Source organism: Hetaerina americana, unplaced genomic scaffold (assembly GCF_022747635.1).
Source record: "Hetaerina americana unplaced genomic scaffold, ioHetAmer1.1.p SCAF_10, whole genome shotgun sequence".
In the NCBI taxonomy this organism is placed as follows: Eukaryota; Metazoa; Arthropoda; class Insecta; order Odonata; family Calopterygidae; genus Hetaerina; species Hetaerina americana.
The window spans coordinates 39,914,481-39,937,220 of NW_027286070.1; the positions used below are offsets into that span (position 1 = coordinate 39,914,481).

The window sequence follows — 22,740 nt, forward strand, 5'->3', positions numbered from 1 at the left end:
AATTACAGAATTTGTGGTTCCTGAAACATGCACTTAGTTAATGCATGGATGAATAATGGTAAATACATTTTATAATTCCTCTCTCACCATATTTTACTCCCACTGCTGGTATAAAATTATTTTACTTCCTTACCTCCACAAAGATCTCCAAATACATAATAGCACTGCTCAGAGAATGTAATTTTGTTAACTGTGTGCCGAATGTATCCCGCCTTAAGCATCTGCGAGGCATACTTGCGAGCATCTCTTCTATCCACAAACCCATCCACATGAGTATGCAGCCAGTCTACAACATCAGCACCTGGAATCATTCATCCAAAATCAACTCAGTATTCCATCAGTTTCATAACTATTAGACTCATATTCTCAAGGATTTGCACTTTCTTGCATTGTAAATTTGTTGACTTCATACATTTACAATGTAAAAATGCACAAATAATAACTCCATTTAAAAGTCAGAGGTACTTATGATCAACACTAAAACAAAATTCAAGCAAAGAAATATGTACTACAATATCAGCACATGAAATGCTCTTTATTATCAGCTCTGCTGGTATAAGTCATCGCAGATGATAACAGAAAATAGCCAGAATCCTTTTTGGAGTTCACTCCTCTACTCTTAAGAAATATGACGAGAAAGCAATATCACTGACCATTTCTTTAATATGGGAATATCATGAGTTGGCCATTCAAATAAGGTATTAAAAAATCCCATTATGAAAGAAAAAAAGAAAAAAGGAAGGGGAGATTGCAAAATAGTTAACTCACCAATGAATGCATTGGGAATGGTGATTTTTAGCCACATACGGTCCCGAATCTCCAGACCTGAATCAGACCTTGCCATTGCCCTAACTATGGTTGCCATGTCCGTCGACACCGACAAGTGAAGTTCCTCAAAAGGTCCTATAAATGTATGGCCAATAATAAAAATACAAGTGTATAAATCATGAAATCTTGATTTTCATACTTTACATATACAGTATACATACATTACATTGTACAACAATTATAAAAATTAAATCACAAAAACCTTTTAATGTTTACACAACTTATTGTGAAATTTTGCTAATTTATTAATAAATAATAATTGGTAATGTGTACATGGAAAATAATGCATATCATGGCGAGTACAAACACATTTATGATACTGAAAAAGAATTATGCACACTTCAGAGTTAGGTACATGTCTCCAATTAAAAAAAAATATCTTTTTACTCCAGTGTGAACCTTTTCATTCAAATAGAAACACATCATGATGATTAAGTTTGCATAAAGCTTCTTCATAGCCAACTTATAAAATAATGAATCATAATTCTACCAATCTGAATTAGGCTGTAAATGATTCCTTAGCTTTGGGTTACACACAACAGAACTTTTCTGGATGCCTGAGTAATATTGTTTACGTGTAATATTAACCATGGAAGAATGTGACAAACAATGGTGAAAATTTCCACAAAAATTAGTCAAACCAACTTTTTTATTTTTCTTATCCATATTTCCCCAGCTGTATATCTCCTATGCTGGCATTACAAATCAAGCAAACTTACTTCTGCTTCATCAGCTAACTCCTTTAGAAACATCAAATAAGAGAGGCAGTTTATTGCAACAAAATATTTTGACCTGATTTACACTTTGAGACAATTTACTTATTTCCCATAGTCAATATAAAAAAGAAATCAAGTGCAAAATATTTGGTGTGGATCTGTACTTCTAAAGGAGATAACGGACGGAGCAGGGTTAATCTTGTGTAACTTTTTATTATAACAATATATGCTGGCAACACTCAACACTTTGATTATATCACACATAAAAGAAAAGATTTCAAACACCTTTACAGCTAGTTCAGTGATTTTTCTACTCATTTTTATTACCACTATTTATCAATCTTCTTGAATTACAAGTGATTTTCCATAACAAGGATGAGGTCACCATTTACACCTGCACTTAAGATTCATCCATGTTTTGTGGAAAGCCCTTCAACCTTAAGGATCCAACTGAGGGGATAATTTTACCTCGGGCATATTTACCCAGAATAACGATTTCGTATTTGTGAATGCAGGCCAGCATCAGTTAGAAATAATAACATGGTGGTCTCTCATTCCCTTTAACATTGCAGTACTCTAAACTTATCCCCTTTTCTCATAAAATTGTGACATCTATTTTTGAGGTTCATGCATTTTGTCTCCTTTTTTGGAATGTAACCACAATAAATACAAAGGGATCATGACATCCCATTTCCTATTACAACATCACTATTAAATACTATCATTAAGAACATCATCCTGCTTCTGTAATATGCCAATGACTTAAAAAAGTTGCTTTGATAGATTGTTCAATAAAATATGTATGGTATCACTGATAGAGACTTAGAATAGCATACTTACTTTCTGAATCAGGCATGCTGGAAGTTATTGAAGAGCTGGTAGAAGTTAATGTGCTTACAGATGGTGGCCTAATTGGATATTCTCCTGAGAAAAAAATCAATAAAGTAGGGTAATATGATTAAAACCTAATTACTGCTCAATGAAGTACATTATAAGCAACAAGATTTTCATGGAGACAACTTAACTGAATTCTTAAATTAACTAAATTCTAATGTGCATGAAATACAAACAATATAAAATGTTTGACTACCTATGGTAAGAAATTAATCGAAAGAAAATAAAGAGAATCCTCAGCAGGGGTACAAAATGCTGATTCTCTAATAAATTAAGCTAAAATTATTTAATAAAAACTTCATTTGTTACCACTGGCTACAAGCTCAACAGATGCATTTAAATATTATTTCCCAATTTAACAATGTAATTCATACAGGGTAAACAGTCATAAACTTTCTTGTGAGTCCACTGATTATTTTTTATATTGAGCTAGAAATCATTCACCCTGACTTGGATTCAAAACCGGATGCCTAGATGTCCGGCCGAGTACTTTAATCAGTTAAGCTACAGAGGCATTCGCTGACACTCTGAAATTTTCAGCACTTTAAAGGAATAAGTTTTTAGGACTAAATACCATACATACAATGTCATTCGTAGTCTGTGCAAAGCACCACAGTCCATGAGGCTAAAGCCAACATAATTAATATGGTGTTTTACCTTTGATAAATCCCAAGAACCTACAGGAGATTCCGCAATAACAACATCTTGTTCCTTTAAATCCTGCAAAGTTTCAGCATGTAAGAGGATGCCTTATTAGCTTAACTGGCTAAAGCACTCAGCTGGACATTGAGGGGATCTGGGTTCGAATCATAGTCAAGGCAAATGATTTTAACATTCTGAAATTGTAAAAATGTAATGCACATTTAGTGGATGACTCCATTTAAAGTTACTGTCACAGCATCTCCTGCAGTTTCTTGTAATTAGACTAAGTTCAATGGGTGCATTATCAATTAAGGTCTTTTTGCTTTTTATCACTGCTGAAAAAGATTTTCTTTTTTTCACTTATGAAGAATATTTTAGGTTTCCTAAAGCTAAAATTTCATTTAAAAGGTATTTTCAATTATCCTTAGCTATGCAACAATTTTAGAGGGTAAATTGAAATTGTTGCATTGAAATGCATACAAACGGATGACTCTGTTAAAACTTACTGCTGCGGCATCTCCCGCAGTTTCTTGGAATTTGTCTATGTTAAAACCAGCCTAAGTGCTTAAAGTTGGCTCAAACCTCGTGGACTGTGGCAAGTCCTGTGACATTGTACGAGGGCAATTTGAAAAGTAAGGCCTCCTATTTTTTTTCATGAAAAATCAAATTTATTCTCAACTTAGTGTACATTGTATGAAAGGCTGAGCATACAGCTATTTTTCCACATAATCGCCTTGACGATCAATCACTTTTTACATTCTTGTAAGCAGTTTTTTAATACCGGCATCATACCTTTCTCCCACCGCACCACGAAGCTGACTGACGACTGCTTCTTGCACTTCCTCATCTGACTTGAATTTCTGTCCTCCAAGGTGCTTTTTGAGAGCGGGAAACAAGTGGCAGTTGCTTGGGGCAAAGTCCGAGCTGTAAGGAGGCTGTTTGATGATATCCCAGCCAAATTCATTGAGTAGGGAGGTTGTTTGATGTGATACATGTGGAGATGCATTGTCATGATACAAACACACTCCTTTGGTGAGACACCTTGTCGTAACTGAGGACCTCCGGACACAATATTCTGCATGGAGAAGTAGCCACTCTCTTCATTAAGGCCTTCCTTTATCTCATGAAAGGTAATTCTCTAGTTCGTTCGCACCACCTTGTCAATTGGAGTCACCGTTGAGTCCTGCAAACTCGGCCGCCCTAACTGCTGCTCATCGTGGACGTTTTCCTGGCCATCAAAAAACTCCCTGCGCCACTTCCGCACATTTTTATGTCCATACTCTTCTCACCGTACACTTCCACTAAATGGCAATGAATTTATATTGGAGAAGCAGTCCTCAGTTGGCTTCACGACGCGGGGGGAGAAAGGTACCGCACTGGTTTTCAAAAGCTGCTTACAAGGATGCAAAAAGTGATTGATCGTCAAGGCGACTATGTCGAAAAATAGCTAAATGCTCCACCTTTCCAACGATGTAAGCAAAGTTGAGAATAAATTTGATTTCATGAAAAACATAGGAGACTTTACTTTTCGAATCGTCTTCATAGTATTCCGTCACAACATCTTGCTCCTTTAAAGCCCCCAAAATCTCAAGAGTTTATGAGGATGCCTTGATAGCTTAACTGGCTAAAGCACTCGGCCAGACATGGAGGGATCCGGGTTCGAATCCTGGTAAAGACGAATGATTTTCACACTCTGACATTGTGATATTGAAATGTGATCAAAATCCAATAAACATGCTGGGTTAAAAAAGGCTGAAGGTTGAAAATTGATGGGGAAAGGGAGGGATAGTAATGAGAATGGTGATTTAAACAGGGATGAAACAAGGTAATGATCATGTTTGCTCATCTGTTACGTCCTAAATACTGGCATGGGATATATTAAGTAGTAATAATTTCATTCCAATACTCAAGTTGAGAAAAACATGACAGTGCATGGCGTTTTTTCAAATTGTTGATTTAAGTGAAAAAGTTATATCATTATAACATAACATGCTTGTAGCCCTGCAATTCACTTAATGTCATATTGTTGAAAATGAGGGATGCCCTACTTGGATTTGGTTAAGTTAACTCCAAATGAAATATTAACAAAGTAAACCTTTTAAGGACAGCTCCACTCCTAATTTTAATTGCTGATTTAGACAAGTAGAATTATAAAGAAAATACACTTACCTCTGATTGCAGCGGTGTGTGCTACCCATGCCCCTGGATCTATTGGCCTCACTGGTTCTGTCCTTGGAATTGTGAAGTAACCCTTGGGATTCGGGTCCCAGCACTTGGCCACCACTAATTTGATTGGCCTACATATTTTTAATGGCAAAGTAAAAAAAATATAAGGAGAGCATTATGTAAGGTTAACAACATAACTCTTAAGATGTAGGATTTAAAGAGATTTGACATAACTAAAGAGCAATGTAATTTTCTTTTTAGAATATTGTGCGAGGAAGGGGAATTGATAAAGACATTCCATTTGTATGATTAAATTTATCAGATAATACACAAGTCTCAAAAACACTTCTAAAGATTGCCAAGTTATAAGATTCAATGTGTAGTGCCTGTATTTGCAGGGAAGTTTCATGCTTGATGGAAATCTTTCATCATGAAAGCTTTATAGATATGAAAAACACCTCTGTTGCCACACCTGTTTTATTCTCAAAGCCTATTATTTCATTGCAAATCAAATAGCATCCCTTGTAAACTTGGTAAACAGATAAAAAGAAAAAACTTGAAATGGTAATTGAAAGATATAAAGCCACCTACCCCGGTTTCTGTACCACTTCTCTGAGAACACGGACAGCCTCATCATTGGACATGTTTTCAAAGTTGATGTCATTTACTTGTAAAATCATGTCACCAGGTTCTATTCTCCCATCCAGTGCCACAGCCCCACTGAGAAAACAAGGAACAAAGATGAAAATAATTTTTAACTCAAGTTAGTGAAAGAACTTGCACTTCTTTCTGCATGGTTTACAAATAATTTAAGGTTTAGAATAAGCGAATCACAAACTTTAATGATGAAAAGAAGTGATTATATAACCATTTTAGTGACTATTTTTAGCATAACAGTGCAATAAGACAAATATATCATTTATAATCAATAATTTCACAAAATTAAGTATTTTATTAGTAACCTTCTTATCAATCATAGATTTTTATACAGCTGCATGCCATTTTTAATGTTAGTGTAATGCCTTGTCTCACTATTTCTTGAAAAATATGGCCGTATGAAGTAACATAAAGGATAAATATGAGCATTTAACTTTAAAACTGGGCAGGGTATGGTAAGCAAAGGCCTTAAATAAAAGTTGATATGCTTAATTTCAATTCCAGATGCAGTAACTATACCTAGAGTCTAAAGTTTTTCATCTTTAAAAATTCTTTTTGTAATCCCTTATCTGATTATTTCCTCTACTGTTTATAATTATCAATCAAATTATGATATATCGCTTAATTTAAATTTTAGAAATGACCACCAACGTAAATTTAGCTGGTAGTCCCAATATCTGCTGCAATACATAAAACATGATTAAGAGGAAAATATGTATGCACTGAAAAAGTAAAAATAGGTACAATAGCTTTAAGTAATCATTATTTCATTTACAATGATTTCCAACATTAGGGTCCACAGAGATCATCTTTAGGATATTTTAACTAGTCAATTTTGAAGAGAATTTATGCTTTAATGCTCTCATTCCACTCACCCCTTCATTATTGAACCAACATAAATGCCACCATCGCCTCCTTTATTACTCTGGCCTACGATGCTGATGCCAAGGAAATTGACTGTATCCATGTTCAGAGTCACTGTGATGATATTGAGCGACATGGTGGAGTCTGTGATAGAAGAAAATGAGGAGGTGCGTGAGAGTGGCGGTAGGCGGTGGCGACGACGCCTGGGCCTCCTCCGTGCTTGCTGTTGTAGCCTAGAGACAACGCTGCTCTGGTCTGGAATGCAAATATTTTGATTTGAGAGAATGACCAATTTTAAAGATGTGGCTCTGATAGTATTTCAAATCACAGTCTCTTGGAAACTTGGCTAGTTGGTTCCTTGAAAATACAGCTTTCAAGTTGGAAACTTGTTTTTCAAGGAGCTGAATAAATGACAGAATTATAGCCAGAGGAACCAATGTTTTGAAATACTACATCAATTCTGCACCAGCAATCGAAACTCAATTTTTATTTGTAATAAACATGCTCACATTTAAATTTTAAGTAAGAACATTGTCCATCTTTCATCATGATACTGTTCATGACATTATAAACAGTATTTTTTTTTAACTTGCTACATTTTGAGAGAACCAAAAACATATCACAAACCTGCAGTAGCTCTATCGACTGATAAATTGGTGGCGCGCCCTGTGGTGGTAGTGATTCGGCTAGATGCATCATCTTCTGATTCAAGGAAACTTGTTGTCTCAAGGTCTGAGCTGAGCATAGAAGAAGACTCATAACCGTGGCCCGAGGAGCGGTGCTTGCTGTGGCCATTTATCCGTAACCCTAGGGAAAAAAAATCAGACATATATGCAATAGATGTAACTATTTTCTGAATAGTTAGGACTAGGCTTTCACACCAACCTCAGTAAAAATCAATGCTTGATGCTTACCAATGTAGCAAATGCATTAAAGGAGTTTTTGCATGAAGACTTAAAATTTCCAAGACTTAGTGAGACAATTTTCTTTGCATTAACTCAAGCTGGTCAATGGCAGAGGTCATCAATTAAGAGTGGTACAAACATGATGCTTTGAAAGATCTAGATGATATATTGCATTCATGCCTATTTAGCATAACATGATGAACACAAACTTAAGAATGATCACCATTTCCACTAACACTTTGGACACTTTTTTTGCTTAAAACTAACTCACACAAGTGGGAAAATAATCATTTTTTGACAATGAAATTTTTAACGCTACATTCAAGAAGATTTATTTATTTAATGGGACTAGAGCTTTCATCACTACATATAATACAATTAATAGTAAAGAGTGCTTTGCTTTCATATATAATATTTCATGAAAAAGAAAAAATGAAAAACATTTCACACCCTCATAAATTGAGTTTTGGGATAAACTGTCTGATCAGTATATTTTTTTAACTTAGACGAGTCTGGACAGGCTTGAACAAGCAGGATTATTTGCAAAATGGTGTATTCTAGGAGTAATATTGAAATGCATTTAAAAAATATACCCAGGTAGAAGTCTGCTCAGCCAACTCTGTTGAATCTAACTTAAATTATTTTTACTTGAAATTTATTTGAATGCTATCAGAATGAAAGAAAATTAAATAAGTATGTGAGAATGTGTTGGCTTTCTGATGATATCATTGCAATCTCTAGATTATTCAAAGAAAGAGCTACATTATGTTAATTATCAAATATCCCAGATGTGCAGCCTGATTACCTCTAAATGACGAGAGATTACTGTCCCTTGATTAGGCAAAATTAGAGATGGCACAATGATAATAAGCTCTTTGTAGTCAATAATAAAAGTAAAGCAGCATTAAATACAATAAACAAGGCAACTAGTATAAGAGTACATAGCTCAATTTCCGATGTCTATGACAGTCCTTATTCAATTGTCAATGATACTATGCTGATTGTGAACAGAATGAATGAATCTTTCATAAGTATTACAAAAATCCTAGGAAATATTCCAAGGCAAGAGCAATCAACTGCTTATCACAATATCATCCCAGAAACATTGTATCAATAAACCTGAGCTCATAAAGAGTACCTAGCTTTCCTTCAGAAGATTTCTAACAAAGCCTTCTCCAGGGATGGATGGAAATACCTGTAAAATTGTTGTTGGAATGCAAGAATTATATAATTGAACCCCTTACCTAAGTAATAAATGAATCTTTGAGACGTGGAATTTTTCCTGCTTACTAAGAGGCATATTCATAACGTAAGGGCCGTTTGCTTATATTTAAATATTGGCACTTAAGAACACAGTTTTACTCCTGCAGTGCCTTCTACTGATTCACTGAGAGGCTATAGCAGCATTTGTTTTTTTTTCAGAAGTTGTTTGCTTGCCCATGCATGCAAATGACAATGTCCGCGACAATCTTTGATCCAGCCAGCTGTGAAGTGCATTCTGTCATACGATTCTTGTATGCAAAAGGATTGTCGGCTGCTGAAATTCATCGGGAGTTATGCCTAGGTTATGGACCTACAGTTATGAGTGAAAGAAAGATTGAACAATGGTGCCTTGATTTTAAAAATTGATGAACAAATGTCGAAGAGCAAAGTGGCAGGCCCAGTATTCTGACCGATGAAATTTTTTCGCAAGTGGAACAAAAACTGCGATGTGATCGTCGATTGACGATTAATGGCCTGGCTGAAAAATTTTCTCAACTTGGACACACAACTGTCTACAATATTGTCACAGAAAACCTCGGATACCACAAATTGTGTGCAAGGTGGGTACCGAAACACTGCTGCCAAAACCAATGAGAAAATTCAAGATTTTCATTGGGAACTCTTTGACCACCCACCGCACAGTCCTGATCTTGCACCTAGCGACTACTTCCTCTTTTTGAATTGAAACAGTGGCTTGGTGGACAATGCTTCGAAACCAAAGAGGATCTCAAGAACAGCGTTGTCAATTGGTTCAACTCTCAGGCGGCAAGCTTATGCTTAAAATGCTTAGAAGTGAACGGCGATTATGTAAAGAAGTGAAGTAGGTTTGTAGCTAACTATAATTGCCAATAAAATGTGTTTCATATAAGTATATTTTTTCATATGACCAAAGAGACCTTACTTTATGAGCATGCCTCGTAGTAAGATTATACCAGTGGATAAAAATAAAGGTGTAAAAATTGACATAAATAACTACAGACCAATAACTGATTTGCTTAACTATTTCAGTTAATTTTTTATTTTATAATAGTAGTGTTTCTTAAAAATTCAATATTATTTCAGATTTACAATGGGGTCATTGAAAAGGCAGATCTTTAGAACCAGCACTCATGAATGCTTTCAATTCTATTAACCGTTCCCAGGATAAAGAGAATTTAGTTTTTTCTTTGTTCCTGGATTTTACTTGTGCCTTTGACTTCATTGATTAAACCCTTCTTCTGAATAGAGCTGATATAGAGCCGATATAGACTGGGTGTCAGACGCATTGCCTTGCAATGGCTAAGATCTTATTTCACTGAACATAAACTTGGTATTTTTTCACAAAAAACTTTATAATACTACCAGTTTCAATGCATATACAACATCATCAGGTATAAAATCGTACATGACCTGGATATTTATATAGTCTCTTTCCAAGGGGAGGTGGGCTATGTAAAACTGAAACAGACAGGACTGAATTGTAATAATGCTTAATAAGGAATACTCCATCAGAGCAAGGAATCTAATATATTCATCCCAAGGTAATGAGGAAGAAAGTTTTTGCTGGTGTTAACTGCCATATTATTGACATATCTCTGAAAAATAGCCAACCTATTCCTGAAAGACAATTAAGGATTGCATACAGCAACAGAAGCAACCAACAAACGTTTTTGAAATTGACCCAGGGTAAAGTGGAAAACAGAAAAAATGTAAAGATTGCTATGCAGTCTACGTAGGGCAAATGGGAAGATCTTTCAAGCTACGTGTCAAGGAACAATCGAAATCTCCAGAATGTTACCTAATCCAATTTTGCCAAGCAGCTATGGGAGATGGACCATAGTGACTTTGTTCCGGATATACTTTACCTGAGGAAAAAGGACAAAAAATGGACATGCTGAACAGAAATAAAAAGAGAGCGGACATTTGGTTAATGAAAACATCTTTGAAACCTCTTTTAGAACTTTTATTGTACACCAATAAAGTATATTCGTAAACTCAAGTGTCTTCCCTCCTCCCTGTTCATAATTATTTTCTTCATACCCTCGTCTCTTCTCCTCCCAATCAGCCACCTCAAAGTATCAACCCATGGCCTTCCCTACCCTCCCGATGTGGCTGTGTACTATTCGATATTTCCCCTTCCCTCCTCTACTGCAAATTCTCTTCCATAGCCTACCTCCCCTCCTAACAAGAATACGAAAGTAGTAGTAGTAGTTTTAAGGGGAGGCATCTGACAGCTAAGGTCATTTGCACCATGGGGATGGACAGGAAAGGATAAAGGGTGGAGAGAAACCCGGCATTAGAATTAGCCTACTCTTTACGAAAGGCGCCAAGGGGTCTGCAGTTTAACGTCCCATCCGACGGACGGTGTACTCACTCAAAGTGCCCTCCACAAAGCACCTCAAGTAGGGATCGAGATACCTCTGAAAAATATTCAACACCGCCGGGATTTGAACCTGCGCCCTCAGGGTGGGAAGCCAGTACGTTAGCCCCCGCACCATCTCTATCCCCGAATACGAAAGTATATATATACGTATACATAAATAACTATCCTGGCAACATATTATTTTATAGCAGATGTTTTATAGCCTAAGCGCTGAAACCGGTAGTATTATAAAGGCTTTTTGTTTGAAAAAATACCAAGTTTATTTATTCAGTGATCATCAATTCACAAAAAGTAGAGCCTCAAACCATCAGATTAAAAAAAAGATCTTATTAATTTGGAAGATAACATATAGTCCAAATAACATTGAAATCACTAAGACATAATGATAAGATTCCTATCCTATTCGCATAGAGTTCCGCAAGGCTAAATATTGGGGCCTATTTTCTCTTTGTAATTCATTCATATGATTCAAGCTTTATAATTTCTGATAAGAGTAGTCAAAGGCTTCTGGTAAAAACGCAAAATAGTTAAAAGACTGTCTGGAATTGGCGTTAAAATAACAAACAAATTTAATTGAAAAAAGACACAGGTCCTTGCACTTGATTGTGCAATATTGCAGGATGATATTAATTAAAATCTCCACAACAAGGGAATTATTTTTGCATCCAATACTAAGTTTTTAGGTCTTTGTATTCAACAAATGGGGTGAGTGGAATATTCATGAGAATACTCTGCGTTCTATATAGCACTGTGTGACAGCAATTTTAAGTTCTAGCAAAAATACTATCTCTAAAGGCATTAAAACTAGTGCATTATTCTAATCTGCTCTCCAGGGCATCATATACAATAGTTTTCTGGGGATCACCTACTAGCATTAAGCACTTGGGTGCTATCTATCATAAAATACATAATTTTATATAGGGTGCAGGGCAAAAATCCAGGCAAATTAAATAATATTTTCAAACATATTTATTATAAAAATGAAAATTTTTGGATTTTTATTGCATTTTATTTGTTTCTTTCAATTGTACTATACTGTTTGTATTATCATAAACAACATTTTAATCCAATGTATTCTCACCGGTGTTGCAAAATCATTGTCAGACTTTGATGACTCATTATACTTTGTGATAACATCATATAGTGTCAATCTCAGGTACCCAAAGAACTGAATAATTTCTGTTGCTGAGCAACCAGAACAAACATTTTCAATAATTGTGGCTCTTCAGTTATACTGCACACTATTTCTAAGCTTTGCTTTTGAGGTTATGACTGTTGCGTACATACATCAAGCTTATTTGGGCCCCAATGACAACCACTACAATTCCTTTCCAACATTTTTTGTTCCATACTACAGCATTGGGCACTTGGAGAATTTTCGTTTTCTTTTCATATTTAAACAATATTGGAAAAGGGGTATGTGTTCTGGAGAGCAGAGAGATGGACTACTACCTAGAGGGCCGGCACTTGACTCTAGGGGATGCCTCTTGGAACCCTTAGCTTCACCCAAGCTGTGTGACTTTTCAGGTTCCAGACCTTTCTGAGAAACTATAGGTGCCATAGGTAAAGGATCTGGCCCATTACCTGGATGTGTTAATTTCACACCCCATTGGGGTTAGTATTGGGTGACCTCTCTCTCACCTTTCAAATCAATGTTTGCATTGATAACTGTGACTGGATGGATATAATGTTAAAAACGTGAACATTTCTGGATGAAAAGTAGGGAAATGAATTTAAATGCTTAAGTGTTTAAGAAGATGTCTATCTGTACACCCAATGTATCTCCATCTTGTAGTCCGCATACATTCTATCTCCTTCATTCCTTCCAATATCCTTATCTTTTTCCAACCCCTATCTGATGTGCTGATTGTCCTACTCTCTATCAAAGTCTTCAAAATTTCATTGCCCATCTATGGCAGCTGAAAATATCAACTCAACCAGTGTATTAGTTTTGGCATAAGAGTAGAACAAACAGAGTTTTGGATTGATATAATAGTAAAGATGGGCCTAAAAAGGGGTCTCACTGTGACTGTATTCCATAATAAATCCCGGCTCAAAAATAGAAGTTGAAAACTAAAAAATTATCATGTACGAGGGTCATCCGGAAAGTAGTACCCGTTCGTGCCGCATGAAGTGCTGACGACGCGAGTAGCCGCTGGACGAGGTCAGATAGCTTCAGTGGCTTGTCTGCCTTCTCTGAGCCAAGTTGCGTGACGCTAGCATTGCCTGTGTTGTTTCTGTGATTGTTTACAATGTTTAAAAAAATTGAGAACGCCGCCAGTTGTGAAGTGAGGGCAGTGATTAAATTCCTCAATGCAAGAAACGTTCGCCCATGTGATATTCATCGCCAATTAAAGGAGGTGTATGGAGACAATGTAATGGACGAGTCGTCTGTTCGACGGTGGTGTCGCAACTTCAACATGGGGAGGGGGAACACACACGACGATGAGCGTTCGGGGAGACCGTCTGTCATTACAGACCAACTGGTGAGCTCAGTTGACGAATTCGTGAGGAACGATCGGCCATCCACCGTATAGCCCGGACTTGGCCCCTTCAGATTTTCATCTCTTTACAAAGCTTAAAGACTTTTTGGCAGGAAAAAGATTTGACAGCGATGAAGAACTTAAAGAAGGAGTGACCCTGTATCTCAATGAGCTGGCGGCGAAGGACTATGCAGCAGGAATACAGAAACTTGTCACACGTTATGACAAATGCCTTAATTTGCTTGGAGATTATGTTGAGAAGTAGTTTAAAGTATCCTCTTTCAAATAAAATTTTTTATGTTTGTTAATATTTACTTTTGTCTTTTTATTTCACGAACGGGTACTACTTTCCGGATGACCCTCGTATTATCTCTGAGAAAAACAAGTAAATTTTAAGTGGATAGACAACTTACCATTATATTTGTTGTATTTATCATATTTGTCAGCATGATGTCGTGATGGTTTGTGTATGTTATGATGTCCTGGAAAGAAAAGAAGTACACCCTCTAATGTATATCATAGAAAGGATAAATAAACGTTCATTTAAATATGTCAATACTCACCTTGACGAGAGCTAATTATTGATTCTGTCTCAGTGCAAGTCGAGTCTTCTATGTTAGTGCGACCAACATGTCCAACATTCCCAATACTAGAAATAAAAAAACAACCAAATATTAGACGAAAATCAATTATTAAATAACATTACAAATCTCAATGAGTATGAGTCAATTCTTTCTGTTTCCTTATAACAAATAATAATAATAAATTGATAAATCGAGCCAAATCCCAGAAAGAATGAGTGAACCAATTTGGATCATTAGATTGGATGTAGATGTTCCCCCAATATCAATTATGATTGTAATTACTTAAACCTAATAATGACTGTCTCGTAAGATTTATGATTCTTGACTGTACCATACCAACCATTACAAACTGGATGCAAAAATTGAATGAAACCCTAAAAATTAAAGGTGTTTTCTGGAGTTGGAGTCAATTTGTGAGAGTGATGTACCACATTTTTAAAGTTTTTTGATTTTTCTGTAAAATTGAATTACACCGCAGAATGCCATCATTGGAAGAAAGAGCTACTAAAGAATTAAGAGATAAATATAATTTACAAATTATGCAGATTAAAGCAATGAGCATTCATTCAGGAGGAATGAAGAACTGAATGCAAGTAGCAGGTTGGTAAAATATAAGAGAAAGCTTGTTAGTATTTAAATACAACACATACTTATATTTTTAACTTAAAATTAGCATACATACATGTCTAGGCATTATACAATTTGTAATTTTTCTTTAAATTAAAAAAAATCATTCATTTTATGAACCTTGCCAGCATTTGTTATTCCACTAGATTTTCAATTCTCATGATAATTTAAAACTGTGGACATTGTTAATAATCTGCATAAACACTTAACATGCATACTTATTTGAGGGCATTCTGATTATACTTCAGAATTATTTTCACTTCCATTGCCAAAAAGTCCATCCTCTGGCTCATTATCTCCTACCTAATTCTTTGTGCAAATAGCTAAAAGTCCTTTCATAGCATTTGTATGCATTTTGTATGATATATTACTACTAAAACTTGTTAACTTTCCAGGACATACTATTTTTCCTCCGGGAAAGGTGTTATGGATTAGCTGTTTTAGTTCACAATCTGCCACCATGTTATCAATAGTACTGAATTATGACTTCTTAAACACTTGAGCTGAGTGTTGGGTGATCTTTCCTTAAAGGAATACAATGTAAATTAAGGCATCTATGGGAATAACATATGAAGCAAATTCTGTAACTGTGAGAGCTGATTCTGTTACAGATTGGAGGTGTATTAAGAGAAGGTAATATTTGGAATAACTATACTATATGTTCGGAGAGAGTTCAGCAACAAAAATTGTTAAAGAGCAATACAATGATGATGGAGACAACATGGTAGATAATACCAACGGATGAATTTGATAAAGCCGTCACACCTGTACAAGGACTATGGCATTTGTATGAGGTGTGTTCCAAAAGTATTTGACCTGCATTTTAAATTATATTTCTCGTTGTGATAGTGTGGTACACTAAAAATTTGCTCCATGAGTTCAGACTTTCAACAAAGAATATTTCGTTGAAGTTCTGAAAAGATTGCGTGATGCCATGAGAAGAAAATGACCATGTCTTTGGTCTAGCGGTGGCTGGCTTCTTCACCAGGATAAAGCTCCAGCGCATTCATCGAACCTTGTGCAGCAATTTTTGGCAAAACAAGATTGCACAGCTTTGCCAGCCTAGGTACAGTCCCGACATAGCTTCCTGTGACTTTTGAATGAAAATGGCACTCAAAGGAAAGCGGTTTGACTACACTGAGATGATTCAGAATAATGTGACGAGCGAGCTTAAGACCATTCCAAAATCTGAGTTTAAGGACTGCTTCAAGATGTGGAGGCACCGCTGGGAACGTCAATCAAATGGGGACTACTTCGAAGGATGCCACGGCTGGGATGACTAAGAATAGCACCAATGCAGAGATATGAACGCAGGTCGGATAGGTTTTGGACACAGTTCATATTACATAAATTCACAGGTTATGGTGCAAGAGAAAAAAATGAACTCATTTATCAATGATTTCTGGAGTGGTCACCTCCACAAGGCATCCAGAATGTTTATTGTTACTTGCACTCACATGGTCACTCTAAAAATTTTATCATTACTTTTAAACCAGTATAATTAAAGGTGCAAATTTACCAAAATGTGTATCGTGCTTCTCTTTAGCCTCCTTAGGCAATTTTATTATAATTGGCGATCTACTGGTTAAGGTAGGTTTTGGATGGACACAGGCGACCAAATGGCTCAGGGAAAATTCCCTTGCCTCTATTAACAATTTGCAACCTGACATCCAACATTACAATAGGCTCCTCTTTAATTCTGCATATTGCCATGCTTCTTCCAACATTCCTATCCTGTTTCCAACCCTTTCTTGTTTGCCTAACATAGTCCAAAGGCAATTTCCCTTCCATAAAATAATGTTTGACAAATAAGCTGAAGTCTCATTCATTGATTTTTTGGAAATCATGATGAGCTTGATTCAAAAAAACTGTTAAAAACAATAATAAACTGATCTGACAGAGACTTGGCATATTCCTTGAGATATACTACTAGCTCAAAATACTACAATATATGCTAGTGGTGGCATCTCTCTGACTTTGCAAGGATTTTCCAAATTACCCTCATACAAACAAAGAAACTCCCTTTGTCCAAAAACAATTCTCTGAAATATGATTAGAAGGCTCACACCATTATTCAGCTACAGTTCAGTGCAAGTAATCATCAACAAGAACAGGAAAAACTGAAGTGACATCTTAATACCATCCTTATAATCGGTCAATCACAAGGAAAAGGCAACAGAAAATGCCATTATGTCACAAGACATGAATAGAAAAACTGGTGACTTGAAATTGGCCAGGGTGAAATAAAGATCAGATGGAATAAGTACTAAGATCTCATTTTTCAGTATTACTTCACATAAATGAAACATCGCAATTATATATTGAAGCAAACCTCCAATAGAGCTGCTCGATAGTATGAACTGCCTCATATCTGCTTGAGCTTGAAGTAAAAGCACAGTCCATCGATAATTGTTTCTTCTATGTAAGTATTACAAATCAAACCTAAGTAATTCCAGAGGGGCAAGAAAGCAATGATAAGGAATGAAGAATGATTTGAGATAGGGTCCTAGAAACACAGAACTTTGACAATTTTCAAAGAATAGGTTTTCAGCCAATGATATCTATACAAATTGAGGATGCACAAGACAATGGAAACAACAGTAATTCTGGTGAAAAGGAAGACACCATCCTTTCATCATCTGCAGAGGAATCTGACGCTATTGTTAAATGACGAATCCCTAAGGACCGAAGTTAAGATCGAAGATGGTTCAACCTACATCATGCTGCAGGGAGTAAATGGTCTCCAGGTTAAACAACATCACATAAAACAATGACTTCACGGAGTATTCACTTGGAACGACGAAGTAATTGCTTGTACCTAAAACTATGAAACAGTTTAAGAACACAATAAAATGTATTTTATGCCTTCATTACATCTACTTTTTATGATACTATTTCGCAAGTCTAGGATTGAAAAGTTGAAATATATTTTTTTAATTGAGGTTTTTTTGAAATGAATAAAGAGAATAAATATTGTTCAGTAATGGTTGAAAACTTTTAATTAATGGAAGCTATCATTTTGCAAGTGTAAGTAATTAAGCCATCCTATCACACAAATAGATATTAAGCTTATAACGTAATAAGCAGTTGGTACCCTCTCTTTACCAAATGCCTTCTCTCATTTACAAGAAAGAGCAGACAGATAAAAGAGAAAAATTTGGAACCATAACAGAGGATGGAAAACAGCCAACAAACAATGAATTCATGCATTTGGAGGTTGCCCCTGTTAATGTTACAAAAAAAACCAACATCCTGAAAGATATAAAACCTGTCTAATAATAAAAGAAGGGTAATTCACAGCCTTTATAAAGACCCAACTGCTATAATTGAAACTGGACTCAGCAGTGAAGAGACAGAATAAAGGGGCAAGATCATAGATGCACAGCATTATCTGTTATTTTTACATTATTTTCTATAATAATATCATGAAGAATTCAAATTAAATTAAAAGTAATGATGCAACGATTTTTGTTCAGACAGAATATCAGCATAATGTGTGATTGTACAAACAACATTCATGATTTTATTTGAGGAAGATGCTGAAAAAGAATACAATTTGCTCAAGTGTCAGACTTTTTTTTTACTAACAGAGAGAGGTACTCTGTTCCACTGTCTTAAACACATAAATAAACCATAGGCACGGTAATTCACCCAAAGGTCAGTTTAATGGGTGATGATATCACCCAGTACTAAACCCAACGGTGTGTGAAATTCATACATCAGGGTAGGGGGGTCAGTTCCTTTCCCTGTGTCGGTTATTGATTCCCAGGATGACCTGGTACCCAAAAAACCATATAGCTTGGGTGGAGCTGCAGGTGCCTGGAGAGGTTTGCCTGGGAATCGAACCTGCACCCTCCGGTCAGTAGTCCAATACCCTACACCTGGACTACTGCAACCCAACTTAAACATACACATTAATTAAGTATGAAGTGACAGCAAAACAGATCTACAAAGTGTATCCTTAGAGAAAAAATCTCTATGTTGATATTTGCTTTTAGTAGCTCTAGTGATATAGAACGAGGTATGAGGAGAATAATTTTTTCTTGGAGAGGATACTGAACCTGTAAACCTGGAGACCAGCACAAAACTATAATTATGGTTTACAGCAGAAGATCATCAAGCAGGAGAATTATAAACAGGGTAAATAAAGCTAAGGTGAGTGAAAGAGTGTTTCTACATGAAAGTAGCGTTGTGCAAAGCGAGGAGAGCAAATGGGAGGTAAAAGGGGCATGAAGAACAACAAAAGAAATACCTCAGGAGGCGCATTTGAAACAAACAATGTTAAGTCCAGAATTTTATACATATCCCATTGTTTTTTACTTTCCATCAACACGACGAAAGAAGACTTGGCTTTTCCACACAAAAATTAAAAAATAAAATTTTATGTCAAAAAACTAAGTGAAAACTAAGGGAGAACAAATGAAAAACTTCTTTCATCATGAAGGATTTCCACTAAGTTATGCCTGAAGCTGTATTACCCCACCAACATTATCAGGGAAGACCTAGAAAATGACAATCTGAAAAATGGGATAAGTTCTTTCTATTATTACTTCAAAGGATGCAATTTTCCACAGATGGCAAATCAATATACACTGCCAACTAATACTTCAGCTAAACCGTAAGATGAGGTGAGGATTAGCAATGAGTGCACATATAACATGCGAGTGAGTTTGTCAACATTTATTAAGATAAAACTGTTGGTCAGCAGTAGAAGGTCTACTAGATTTGCAATATGTTTAGAATTGAGTCCTGAAGTATGAAAAAATAATCAGGCGATGTGACAGAAGAAAGTAAACATGCGTTTAGTTCCACTATGGTGAGAAAAATATATTAGTGCAGCAAAATACCCAAGTAGCATTTGCTGCAATAAAGTTATCCCCATAATTCAGTTCTTTCGCAGATGTATTTATCACCTAATTCACATGAAATTCACACTCATTGTTTCGACTAGCTCTTTAGATGCACTTTAACTAATACCTAACTTCTTTGTACAGCATAATAGTTTTAGGTTTAACTTTGTGGAATTCCTTAATGATGAGGGTACTTAAAGAAACTTTGCACTTCCACATAAAGATTTAATATTTCATGACCATGGTTTCGATGAGAAACCTTGCAATACATACCCTCCCCTTCCCCTAGCCCACTAATAGATTGCTGCAGCTGCACTCAACTTAACCCCTCTCCTTACTCTCCCTACCCTCTTGGAGCCAGGCTATGTAAGTTAAAAATTTTATGTATGTCACCTGATGATGATACGCAGCATTGAAACTATGCTCGTGAAATATTAAATCTTTATTTGGAAGAGTAAAGTTTCTTTTTTTACCCTCATCCTTTGTACAGGGTAACTTCACTCGTGGGAGAGAAAATATACAGTTAATACACAACCTTGCGCTGTGACAGGTCAGGCACCCTCAATTTTACCGATTGCTGATGAATATAAAAAATAAAGCCACAGAATAGATGTTTAAAGAACTCAGGAAGCTGCTATAACAAGTAGTATCACAATGTAGATGAATTTATGAGTGATTATTAGTGATTAACAACTGTGGTTGATGTAAAGGTGTACTTTTCTTGTTTCAGTATATTTTTCAAAATTTTATTTCGGACTGACTCCTAGAGCTCATGTAAGTTTATTTGTGTATTTTGGTGAGTTGTCTGAAATTATGTTCCGCAAATATATTTATCACCATGTTTTATGTCACATAAATGGCCAACAGAACAAAAAAATACAATGCTGACTGATATATTGGAATAATAAGTTTTGCCTTCCATTCTTTGTTACCAAGATGTCTTAGATCCTCCGTTTTGGTGCACTTTCTAAGGCTAATAAGACTTTAAAAGAATTTACAGACGCCACCTAGATAGCTCAAGTAGTTACCACCCTCACAAACAAGATAATTCAAGGGGATAATTCTGCTCCTCCTCTTCTCCTAAACTTTTGTTAGGCTAAGCAGAAAAACCTTAGTTTTCATAGGATATAATTACACCTGATAGGCATTTTACTGTTGATACATTTAGAGTGGATTTACATTCATACTCTATTATTCAGGATTTAATGACTAAAAGGTAACATGATAGCTAGCATGACTTTTCTTACAGTCAGAATTAATTAGTAAATATTATAGTATTACTAAATTATTCACCCTCAAATGATAAATGTATATGAAGTGAGATCATCGTCAAAAACTTTTGGACTTATTTAAAACCCACAATGAGGATCATTTAGCCTGTGCAAGGAAAAAAGGTAAGCAAAAATTTGAAGTTTAATGTAGATCTTCAATTAAATTGAAATAAAATTATCTAGCCTTGCCATATAATACAAACATAAAATATTTATGAAAATAAAGAGATTAACACTCAAGGATTAAGAAGAAATAAAAAGAGAATCAGCCAAAATGATACGCCCTGGACTTATGTAAAATAATAGGTATTGAATGGAGGTAAAAATTGGATTTGGAAATGCAAGGTCACTGGAATTATTTACTTAACTAAATATAACATTTTCTACCACGATGACAATTAGATTAACTTCAATGGAAGAGATAGGAATCAAAATAGAACAAAAAATTGCTTACTGCTTTTAGTAATATGTTAATTGACTTAATACTTTAAGTACATTTTTATTTTTCCATCACGTTAATAAGCCTGGATGTTACGGCAAAATTATAACACCGTATTATCTATTTATCTAAGGCCTAATGCCTCCCTGCAAAGGTGTATACAAGGCAACCATGCACATCTAACCTTTAGATTATAAACATTTTCCTTGTGTATTGAGGACTTTTTGTAATATTAAAAATGTGTAAGGCTAATATTATTCATTCAGAAATACCTCTATTCTTTTATACATGTTGGCGATACATCAGCTGAGGCATTCTATTACGAATATTATGAAAATGTAAGAATCAAATAGGAATGATTAGGTAATAAGGAGTACATACATCCCCGATTAAAATGCAATGCAAATAATGGGACAAAAATTTATCCGTAGGAACGGTGGTAGCAATTGTTTAAACTTTGCTCAATCTTCACACATACCTGTTTTAACTATGACTCAAGGTAAGAATTGTCAAAATGTATCCACAAAAACGTTTAAACAGCACCACTATGTTTCTCAAAATTTCATGTGTTAACTACAGTACGATGTAATAAATTGCTCACGTAAGTGGAATCGTTATATATAAGACACTATTACTCACAAAAAATTAATATTAAAAGATTACATCAAATGAGAAACATCTTACTGAAATGGGGGCGGTGGCTGAACTTCAAGTCCACGTTCCAATGGAACTTTAACGTCCGAGTGCGCAACACTTTCAGTGCATTGTGATGTTCCATCGGACACATTGCTGCCCTCAGCAGAAACCAACTGTAAGGCAATGTAATCAAAAGTCAGGAAGGGAGAAACGCAATACATACCAGAACTTTAACCTTGTCAAAACCATGAGCATTAAAATCATCTAAGCACGATCATATATTGGAAATATATTAATGATATAAATCACGAAGAATATACTTTTGAGTAAAATGGACTAATGACAACAGTATACTGACCCATGACACAACTCTTCCGTTGAAGCAAGGCAAGTGAGCATCATCATCAATTATCTCTTCTTTCACCACACTAAATAAACAAAAGGGAGGCATATTAGAGCAACTATCAGCCTATATAATGATTTAAATCAAGATATTGCACGCGCAGAACAATTTCATACCATATAATATTCACTCAATGTGTAAAAATGACTT

General features: G+C 35.5%; 1 protein-coding gene across 2 annotated transcripts in view; it reads right to left on the bottom strand.

Annotated features, from left to right (window-relative positions):
- dsh (Segment polarity protein dishevelled) overlaps window positions 1-22,740 on the bottom strand; it is a 46,874-nt gene that overhangs the window by 23,489 nt on the left and 645 nt on the right. Inside the window, exons 2-12 of one of the 2 annotated variants that reach the window (XM_071598548.1) lie at window positions 22,546-22,615; window positions 22,236-22,360; window positions 14,344-14,429; window positions 14,194-14,286; window positions 7,395-7,574; window positions 6,779-7,022; window positions 5,838-5,966; window positions 5,250-5,377; window positions 2,385-2,468; window positions 769-903; window positions 134-301 (exon numbers count right to left, since the gene is read on the bottom strand). In XM_071598548.1, coding sequence (XP_071454649.1) covers window positions 134-301; window positions 769-903; window positions 2,385-2,468; window positions 5,250-5,377; window positions 5,838-5,966; window positions 6,779-7,022; window positions 7,395-7,574; window positions 14,194-14,286; window positions 14,344-14,429; window positions 22,236-22,360; window positions 22,546-22,615 — 1,442 coding nt within the window. The remainder of the gene's footprint in view (window positions 1-133; window positions 302-768; window positions 904-2,384; window positions 2,469-5,249; window positions 5,378-5,837; window positions 5,967-6,778; window positions 7,023-7,394; window positions 7,575-14,193; window positions 14,287-14,343; window positions 14,430-22,235; window positions 22,361-22,545; window positions 22,616-22,740) is intronic. The other variant, XM_071598549.1, reaches the window with a different exon arrangement.